At 43.3% G+C, this 10,638-nt stretch overlaps 1 protein-coding gene across 1 annotated transcript in view; it reads right to left on the bottom strand.

Moving 5' to 3' along the window:
• PCSK1 (proprotein convertase subtilisin/kexin type 1) overlaps positions 1-8,686 on the bottom strand; it is a 30,197-nt gene extending 21,511 nt beyond the window's left edge. Inside the window, exons 1-5 of the mRNA XM_048930796.1 lie at positions 8,507-8,686; positions 7,558-7,662; positions 4,302-4,412; positions 2,163-2,309; positions 1,650-1,726 (exon numbers count right to left, since the gene is read on the bottom strand). Of these exons, the coding sequence (XP_048786753.1) occupies positions 1,650-1,726; positions 2,163-2,309; positions 4,302-4,412; positions 7,558-7,662; positions 8,507-8,686 (620 nt within the window). The remainder of the gene's footprint in view (positions 1-1,649; positions 1,727-2,162; positions 2,310-4,301; positions 4,413-7,557; positions 7,663-8,506) is intronic.
• Between the last annotated feature and the right edge of the window lie 1,952 nt (positions 8,687-10,638).

Consider the following 10,638-nt stretch of genomic DNA (forward strand, 5'->3'; position numbering starts at 1 on the left):
TGTCTTTATTTCCTTATTTAGAAATTTATTAAGAAAGTTATCCTGTGAAGTATCTTCACCATTGCTGAATTCTTCTTTTAACTATGTACATACTATGCAATTTTTTTTTTTATTTTTTATTTTTTTTTTTTGCTATAGGCAATTCTGTACTCTTTGATACAGAAAATCTTCAGGTAAAGATAACTGTACAAGAGTTTTATTACTTAATACTACAGATTGTTATTCAATGAGCTGTTTAAATGCTTCTGGGATGAATTCCATTTACTTATTAACAAAGATTAGTGATAATACAGGTAGATCTAAGAGATAATATCATCAGAGCAAGAGGATAATGTACTCTTGCTCTTAAATAATGTTGTAGTAAAGTAGAAATGTCATTTTTCAAAAGACTTGTTCATTAGACATTTATCCATTGATTGTTTTTTTCCCCACACCATGATTGATATTGTTGTGGATGCTTATCATACTCTTTGACAGACAATAAAGAATCAGTGCTTTGGTTTCTTACTGCATCTTCATTGAACAGCGGCATCCCAATTGGTTTAATAAATTGACTTATTCTTTGCACCAGCTTTTAAACAGTTCCACTCTTTTCTCCTTCTGAAGGACAAAACCCTCACAGAACTACTATGAATACTCCCACAGTAACAGATTCACTGTGATGTCTCACTGAGTACCAGAGTGGTAAATCAAGAGAATTCCCCACTCCTTCCAAGACACACAAGTCCACAAAACGAACTGGCTGGTGCCTGTGTTCAAACTTCCTGAAACTTCCTAAGTTATCACCTTGAAGATGCTCAGGCCAAAACTGGTCTACAATGCTTCCACACACACTTTTTACCCGAAAGATTTTCCAGGAAGTGAATGTAACCTTCTTCACAGTCACAGCCATAAAAGAGGATGAAGTCAGAAGCATGGCTGCACCTGTGCCCATTTGCACTGAGCTAGAACACATGCTATTAGCCCAGAAGGTACTGACAAAATCACAAAGCTAAGCTACAAGAAATGACCAGGTGGGATGAGATTTTTTGGGCAGGTTTCTAGATTCCTCTAAGAAACTGTATCTTACAGAGTCCTTCACAAGAGATGCATTTTAAGTTTCCCAGTGCAAAGCAGGGAAAGTCAAAGTCTGCTCAAGCAGATATTATTCTACAAACACACAAGGGAATCTGAACAGATTTTTCTGTTCAACTTACAGAAATATATCAGACTTTACACATACTATGATATGGAGAAGTTCATTACGTGAAAATTTAATTTCTTTAATTTCCAGTGTCTGTGAAAACATTTGTATGAATGAAAATACTGGCGGTTCTGTCTGAGCATTAGGAAACATTTTTTAATGTGAGCTTCCTCAACACCGGCACAAACTGATGAAAGAGGTTGCAGAGTGTCCATCCTCGGAGCACTCAAAAAGCTTCTGGACAAAGTTCTGGGCAACCATCTCAAAGGGTACCTGAAAGAGCAGAGCTTGTACTAGACTAGTCCAGAGAATCCTTCCAACCTCAACCATTCTCTGATTCTGTTGCACAAATTTTCCGTTCATATATAATTGCAATAGGGGTCATAGATACTTCCACACTTGCATGTTGTAACACACAAAGTACTGCACTGTTTGGTTCTCTTCACACGACTGGGAGGTTACTCACTTGTTTTCGTTTGTTGGGTCATATCTGGGAAATGGATCGTGGTCATTGTCATTGAAATCATAACTTGCCTTCGGATCCTGCATTTAAAATAACAGAATTAATTGGGACAACTAGGAAATAGATATTTAAATGCGTTACAAAATGGGTTCTAGAGCCTGTATTTATTCATTTGGTGTGCTTCATACTGCAGCAATCAAGTGCATAGAATTTGATGAACATTAACAATTCCATAAATTTTTCATGGAGCTTTAATAATTCAGCATTAAACCACTGTATACAAACATGTACACAACTAAATCCACTGAGAGAAAAAGAAGTTACCTTTGCTAAATAACACTGAACTTCCTGTGACACAGATCAGGTTCCAAATAATACCTGAGACAAACATTTCATTCTCTGTAATATAGGAGCTGCCTTACAGAACAGAGAGCAAGACAGAGACAGCAAGAGCATCTGCATATCAAATTTACAAATAGTTAACCTATTCAACAGCAATCTAATACCCAAACTTACATAGTTAGAGTAGATGTCAGTGTGATTCCATTCCAATCCATCATCTAATACTGTGATGACAACACCCTTGCCTGTAATCCCTTTTTGCCACACAGGAATAACGTGGAGATCCAGTTTGGGAAGAGATGGAGTTATTCTTGTATCTTGCTGAGGAACAGAATGGATTACGAATGCATTAATATTCCCATCCACTCACAACACACAGATTCAAAGACATATTCTAAAGGTTCTTTAAACCATTCCAGGCTGAATTTGTGTATCTTGTTCAAACTTCAAAGAAATAAAACAAAAACCTGTAGTATGTTCAAATACCTGTAGTATCAAAAGACAGCACCCCGGTCACCTAAGCTTCCACCTCTGAATAAAAAGCACCTTGTATTTATTAGAGAACACAACAGAAAGATGGGGATAGTAGAGACATAGCCATGATCCTTGGAAAGCTGAGTTAATAATCAGACCTACTAACTGTTCTTTTCTCCTGATGAGAAGACAGTAAGTAGCCCACAGCACAGTAAGCTGTATTTTCTCCAAACGTGTTTTCTCCTGTGATGTTCAAGTTAGCCAGAGCAGAATAATTAATGGCTAAAACAATTAAGGCAGCCGTTTGGCTAGAAACAACTGTGCTGAATCACAACTTTCTGTTTACTACCCTCATTACTGTTCCTGTGGTAAATCAGCTGAAAGCGTGAATCATCTAGAGCTTTCCTTCCCACAGCAAGTGGAAGTGCTCTCAGAAGAGCATTTCCTAAGCAGGTCATTTTTCCTCTCTAATATTAAATGTGCAGTACATACATTGAATTTTGAAGCTTTACTTATTACACTATAAAAACAGAGACGTAAAACCCAGCACTTTGTTTTTTCCTGTGCATATTAACTTAGTTGATCACAGGTTTTTAATTTCTTTGTTTCCAAGAGAATATTGGAAACATATTTGAGGCTCAGAGGAAGAAATACGTTATGGCAATTCTTTCAATTTATACTTTATTTTCTGACTGCTGCTATGGGGGAATTTTTGAAGTTTCGGGTTTTGTTCTCTAGAATCCACAAAAAATCATTTTTTCCTGGTGTTGGTTGAAGGCACATAGAAGTTAGAAACTGTTGTCATTAATCAGATAATAAGAAATTTACCACAAGGCAACGATAGATTTTGGAAGGAAATATTTGATGCATTTATGCATTTAGTTAGAAAAAATCAGTGTGTACTGCAAACAAGAGTAAGCATCATGCTTTCTGTTTCTCATATGGGTAAACCGGAGTGAAAGAAAAAGGAGTGAAAATCACAGGAAGGTGGGAAGTGAAACTCTTAGAGAGCAGGATTTTGCTTCTTTCGAAAAAAAAAAGAAAAAAGAAAACAGAAAAAGAGTTTTTGAACTCCTGTGCTTGTGCTTTTGTCCATTAGTCCATTACAGACATCTTGGATATCTCCTGCTTCCTATTAAAAGCAGGCAAACAAGCAAGCACATTCTCAGCTTCGAAGAAAAGTAAAATTCTTAAAGATAACCATTTTCCACGTTGAAAAGAAATCTGCAGTAATCTTCAAGGAAATATGTTATGCTATGTGTTTTGAAGAAAATAAAGTACTTCCAGTCACTTGGGTTGTGTTTGCACTTTGAACATCTTTCTTGCTATACACCTTTTAACCTATCCCCATCCAGAGTGCAAGAACTGACATCTAGACTGAAAGTACAGTGAGATGCCTTGTGGAAATACGGACTCTCAAAAGAAATTGTACAAAATATAAGTGATTAACTGTATTTCTGACTTGTCATATTCAATCTAGAGAGGTCAGGAGATTTCTTGTTCTTGAGGGTTTGAACATGTGAGCTACAAAGAATCTTTTCTACTTACAATCTTGACCAAGAGGTTCAAGGTGCCTGTTATATGTGCACGCATGCCTTTGTTTTCTGCTGGAGTATGCTCTCCACGCTATCAATTTTAGTGAAGGAATATGCACCCAGCTTCAGACATGATAAAGGAATTCTTACATGCTGACAACAAACATTTTTAAGCTAAAGGTAGATTTTAGCTAATGTATCGTGTTCTACTATCAAGCCCTCGCTCTGTTACTAGTAAAATAGTACAGATGATAGCACAACCGAAATCCATTGCCCCCAATTCCACAATAAGGCAAATTCTTACCAGATACCACTGCTTATTCCACATAGGATCGTTGAAGAGATTCTCTGCCGAGTCTGTCACAGCAGCACGCTTAGTTCGCTTTTTTTCATACTGCTGCTCTGCCCATGACACCTGCAGTTATTTACATAGATGTGAGAAGTAAGCCATATACACAGGGACTTTCTTAGCCTAAAGGGTAAGGGTTTTTCTCACACAGAAAAATACTGATGCCTAATGCAAAAAAAAAAAAAAAAAAAAAAAAAAAGCAATGTCTGATGCAGAGAGGAAGATTATTTATTTTGTAGTACAGTGCACTTTAGAAAAGGGGATATGGTGAAATCACAATGCAGTGCAATTAAAATCATTAAGTTAGCAGTTGAGTCCCAGTGAATGCCAAGCAAAGCTGGCTTTTATATCAAATGTGCTGTATGGTGAGAAGGTTATTTAAGAAGCAAATCTACAGCCTGCTTCTTTATCCTACCTTCATTTTAATGCCTATCGACTACAAGTGGGAATTCAAAGAAAAGATGAAAGATTTTCTCAGGTTTTAGTCTAACAGTCATATCTACAATGTTATCCACAGCCCAGCTGGACCTTCAGCTCTCCTTCCCATTTGTGTTTTGAGGTATGATCAGTTATTAAGCTATGAATATGGGTATAATTTCATCATGTAATTCCACTTAAGGCAACTGAGCCAAAACGTTTCAGTGTGTTTTGTTAATGCATCCTTACACCAAATTGCGTAGCATTTGTGCATGAACACAGCATTCTCTAAGTCACAGAGCTACATTTTAAAAATGTTTCTCACTCTTGTTCCTTTCAACACATTACTAAATCCAGTTCAAAACATTCTGATACCCATTTCTGTTGTGTGCTCCTTTTGGAAATGGTAATAAATGTTACCCACTGCTGGCATGTGGACAGTCACTCTGACACAGACCCAGGTGATGTTTTCCCAATTTCCTAACAAACAAAGCAAGCTCGTGTTCAGGAGACTGGCAAAGTCCCGCTGTGAGCCTCAGATGGAGACTGCCTTGATTCTAAACCTTTTGCTTTAAACACCGGAATAGATTTCAGCATTTTTGTCTGCTGCCATGCCATAACTTTATGCTCCCGACGTCTATCACCGAATATAACATGAGTGAGTTGGAAACTATTGTAATAAACATGTACTGATTTGATTTAAATACTTTTTTTTTTTTTTTTTTTTTTTTTTTAAGGAGAACTTAATGAGAATTCACCATAAGAACATAAACCGTTAAAAAGAGAAGCTACACTAGGCACGTGTACTGAAAGCTAATGACATTCCCTTTGCAATATATTTAGAGCAAAAACCCCTAAAAAGCACCATTAGTCACAGAAGACGAATATGCTAGTGCAGGTGTAAGCATTCTAAATTGCATTACTAATACACAAGGCTGTGTGTACTTGTGCCCAGGTTACAACAATTACCTTTATCCCTCCTCCATGCCCACAGCAAAGCTTGGTCTCTTCATCAGCGAACAGTAATTAAGAATTGACAGCTTCCATGCTCACCATTTTTTGATGCGGACAGCTGCTCTGAGAGAAATGAGCTGGAACTACTGAGCACATATGTCTGACAAACAAGCCAAACGTTTGTCACTCAGCAGCTGAGCCAGGTACAGGCTACCCATCCACTGCAAGAGCAGACGGCCCTCTGCCAGATCTCCACTCACTGGTACATAAAGCAGTGAAAATGATTGGGATCCAGGTCCCTACTGCAAGAAGTGAGGAAACCACATAACTGTATCCTTTTGAAACATTCATTGCCATCGCCTGTTTTACTGTAACACTGGGATGCCCATAGCAGATATAAATGTTCAGGTTAGAGGCAAGCTTTGCGCCCCAGCTGTCACTCTTAACGTGCTGTAAGAATCAAAAAGGCTCTACACAAAGAAAAGCAGGACTGTCTTCTTTCCCCCTCCCTTTTTTAAAAATGAATTTTAATCTTTTTAGTGGGCTGTTGCTCTTTGGAGGAAAGGTTCGTGTATAACTACACAGCACTGCATGATTATTTTGTGTTTGTATATTTACATAATGACATAATTACACCTAATTCATTCACATCGTTAATTTGCATATTAGATGGTAAATAAAAGGGAAATTGGAATAAATTTAACAAATCATCTGCAGTACTGCAAAGCCACTTTTGAAGTCTAAGTATGTAAGTCTACAGCAGTGTATAAATCCCCCCCAAAAGACAGAACATCTCAACTTGAAAGGGACCCACAGGGATCATCCAGTCCAACCCCTGGCTCCACACAGCACATCCAAAAATTAAATACTGTGTCTGAGAGAGCATTAATCAAAATGCTTCCCAAACTGCAGCAGCTTGAGGCAGTTGGTAAGAATTAGAAGACACAAACTTTATTGATGATTACTTATACTGGAATATGGCTTTGAACATGCCCATTTTAGAATGATTTCACCTCAAAGATCGTAACTGTTACAACAGTGTTTGAAAGGAAGTAGATGGGAATGGGCAGCTTGAACCAGAACACGCGAAATAAATACACAGCATTTACCCCTCCCTTAATTCTTCATAAAATCTTTTCTCCCAGGTGACATTTGCATCCAAAAACTTCACTCAGATAACCAATTATTTGCCATCAAGTGATTTGTCCTTACGTGACTCAAAGTGCTCACAATGGAGATACTTGACATTTTGGACCACTGCTGCAATAAAGCTGATCTGAAATTCAAATGTCAGTGTTCTGATATGTGTCTGATATTGTTTGACAGCATCTTGCTCTGTTCCTTAAATTTGCCACCCACTGCATTTTCTCACCATGTTTACAAGCAAGGAAACTTCACTCTTAAGCAGAGGCAGAGAAATGGGGAGTCTGCTCCATGGGTCATGCCTTAGGTACAGTCCAGAGCAACTCCTTTTTTTCCCCCCCAGTGTTCAGTCACATTAAATCAAACCTGATTTCCATAGCTATTGGATTGCATCATTGTTTTTTTTACTTTAAACTCTGTGGTTCCTCATTTATATTTTCATCAGCAACAGATCTGAAATTCCAAACCTCTGCAGTGCTTCATATCTGAAATCTGCAACTGGAAAGCACTTGCAAAAAATGTGTTGAGAGGATCAGACTCTGCCTATTAATGACAGAATAATTAAGTACTATTCAACACAAGCCAAACGCTGAATGCATCAGACTTGCAAAGTGAAGAAGGTCTGCCAGTGACCTCATCAGGCAGTAGCATTACACTGCCAGAACGGACAGAGGAGAAGAAGGGATACAATACTCACCCGCTCATCATCAGAAAGCCTCTTGGTGATGTGAATGGCACTTCTCCGGGACCTTCGTGGATGGCTCTTATGTCTGAACAGATAGTGATTTTTGAGCGACCCAATCTGCAAGACAGAGGTGCACCTTCACTCTGGAAAGGTGTTTCCTTACAGACAACACATACCAGTACTCACAACCAACTCTGTGCCTGAAAGGGCAAGGAACCAGCCTTCTGCTGTGTTAATCTGAAGTAAAACCTTACTGAAGTACTTTGTGCTTATCACAGCCTTATCACAGAAGGTATGGAGGAATAGTTTTATTTACAGTAACGAAGTTTCACTCATTAGTAACAGAGCAGTCAGCACGGCAGTGCTGCTCCTGCAGTAATGACCAGCACCACCACAGACAGACTGAATGACTGGTAAGACAGACAGACTGACTGACTGACTGACTGACTGACACATTGACAGACCAACCGACAGGCGGACCGACGGACCGATCGACCGACCGGCTGACGGACCGACGGGTACAGTCGCACTGCCACAGGAGCACAGTTCCACCCGCGGCACTTCGCAGGGTCGCCCCTGCCCGCGGCTCAGGTGCGAGAGCTCTTTGCGGCTCCAGTACCCGCGCCGCTCCGGCGCTAGCCGAAGGGGCGCTCTCGGAGCGAGCTGTCCCGGACCCCAGCCGGAGGAGGGACAGAGCCGTCACCCCCGGGCGGTTACTCATCGCTGACAACGCTGACGTCACGGCATCCCGAAAAAGCGCCGGGAGGGCCTGCGGGAGAGCGGCCCCGCGACGGCGCTCCGGGGCGGGGAGTCGGGGGCCCGGGCCCCGTCCCGCCCGAAGCAACCCCCCCACCACCCCCCGAGCCGCTTGCGGGGACTGCGCCCGCAACGTCCCCGAGCTTTGCGGGCACCGGCCGGAGGGCAAAACCCCGGGGGTCCCCGACCCGCCTCCCGCCCCTACCTGCCCCACGAGGTCGTAGTCCAGCTCCTCGGCGATGGCTCGGGCGGCGTCGGGGCCCGCTGGGACCTCGGCCGCCCACTCGTTGAGAAACTGCCGCTCGGCGCCACCGCCGCGGGCCAGGCAGCAGGCGGCCAGCAGCGCCAGGGCCGCGCAGCGACCGGCTCGGCGGGGTCCGTCCATGGCTATGGGGCGGCGGGACGGCGTTGCTAGGCGAGCCCTGCCCGACTCGGCTTGGCTCGGCTCGGCGCGGCGCGGCACAGCTCAGCGCGGCGCGGCTCGGCGCGGCTGCCCGGGGCTGCGCGGCTCCCAGACCCTCCGGTGCCGGAATGGAAATGAGTGTTTACACGTCAAAACGACGACAGCCATCCTGACGTCAAGTGTACCTGGCCCCCGAATGGGGTGGTGATTCCCCACGGGGCGGGCGCTCGGACGGGCGGCGGGGGCGACGCCCCGGGGCCGCGGGGGGGGGGGGAGCCGAGCCCGTTGCCGTGGTGCACGCAGAGCCCGCGGCGGGGCGGCCCTGGGGGGGGGGGGGTCGGGAGTAGCCGCGCTCGAATCTCCTGACGATCCGAGAGAATGGAACGTGTGTTTGAATGGAGCTCCCGACCCGGGACTGCTGGACCGAGCCATGGGCGTCCCTGCCTCCGGCTCCCATAGGGATGCGGCTCGAATTGGCACTTGCTGCCCAGCCTGGCGGGGTGACAAATGTCTTCCCCCTGAAATGGGACTGCTCTCTGAATTTAACTGTTATTCAACTTTTAAATTGGACGTTTGAATGTCAGAGCTTTAACGCTGCTTATGGTAGAGTAGCAGGTACATCTACCCAGCTCCTCGTTGGCTTTTAGAATAGGAAGAGCGTGGAAAACATAAATGCGAAGTGAAGACAAGTGAAAACAAGGCACTTTTAACAGGCTGGCGTTCCAGCAAGTGGGATGGGCACGGACTGATAGCTTCGGGAGGGCCCTCCCTGTGCTCCCGCTGCGAGCGCTGCGGGTGGAGCATGGGCAGGGCACCCATGGAGCAGAACTGAGTGGGAGACCGAGAGGGGCTCGAGGGAAGCGTGTGTCCAAAGCACCAACATCGCTGAATGTCAGTACACAATGTCCATAAAATTACGCTACACCATCCTGACATTCAGCAGCACTCGCTTTCTGCAGCATTCTAAGGGCAGCCCGGGGTTTGTCAAAGTCAAGCTAGGGACTGGATGTGTTTTCTGTTCAATTCAATTTATTGTATTCACCACAAGATTTTCTCAGTGCTTACTGCCAAAAAATGTATTTTCGTTACCTTTCTGGACAGATGCCATATAAATCCCTCAGCTCCACTTCTAGCTGTGTTCCTGAGGCTGCCTTTAAGTGTGTTCTTCCTGTCAAACTGTCTCTGGATCCATGCAGGCTTTTTTCCTGTGTCAATTCTGTCAGTACTGTTCTACTCAGAACACAAAGGAATTTTCACCTCTCAGTTCTCATCACTGTTATTGCACTTTGGCTTCAATTATATATTTGATACTCCGCACCTACGTGGAAACATCTGTATACAGAAATGAAATGAAAGCCATTTATCAGGATAGTGTTGATTTATATTCACAAGACTCCCTAGGACTGCCTTGAAAATCTGCTTTTTCTTTTCCAAATTCTTCATTCATTTCACTGTGCTTTATTCACGGGGAAAATCATTTTGTTCAGGCCTGGAGTTAGGTGTGCACAGATGTCTGAGCTCTGGAGAAAACAAGCCACATGCTCTGCAGACTTGGCTGTCCTATCCATTAATGAGCGCTGCTGTCCAACCCTCTCTGCTCCCATCTAATAATAGCACAATGAAAGGAACAGCTTGCTCAGCAGCCTCAGGTGGAGCCAACAGTAATTGTTCCATGCTCCACGAGCACTTCAGGTTTGTTGTTTACCTCTGGAAGATACACGTAACTCCTAGTCCACCCCATATTCCAGTGAGCGCAAAATTGGTTTTATTATCAATGTGATCACTGAGTGGGAATCACTTGTTGATATTCAGGATTCTTCCCATGCAGGGCACCCCCCACCTCAAGGGTATTTGGAAGAGCTTCTGTTCATGTTTGGCTCTTGGGTATTTAGAGAAAGACGATAATGGACATCTCTTCATACATCCTGGAACCC

The sequence above is a fragment of the Lagopus muta genome, chromosome Z (assembly GCF_023343835.1).
Source record: "Lagopus muta isolate bLagMut1 chromosome Z, bLagMut1 primary, whole genome shotgun sequence".
Lineage (NCBI taxonomy): Eukaryota > Metazoa > Chordata > Aves > Galliformes > Phasianidae > Lagopus > Lagopus muta.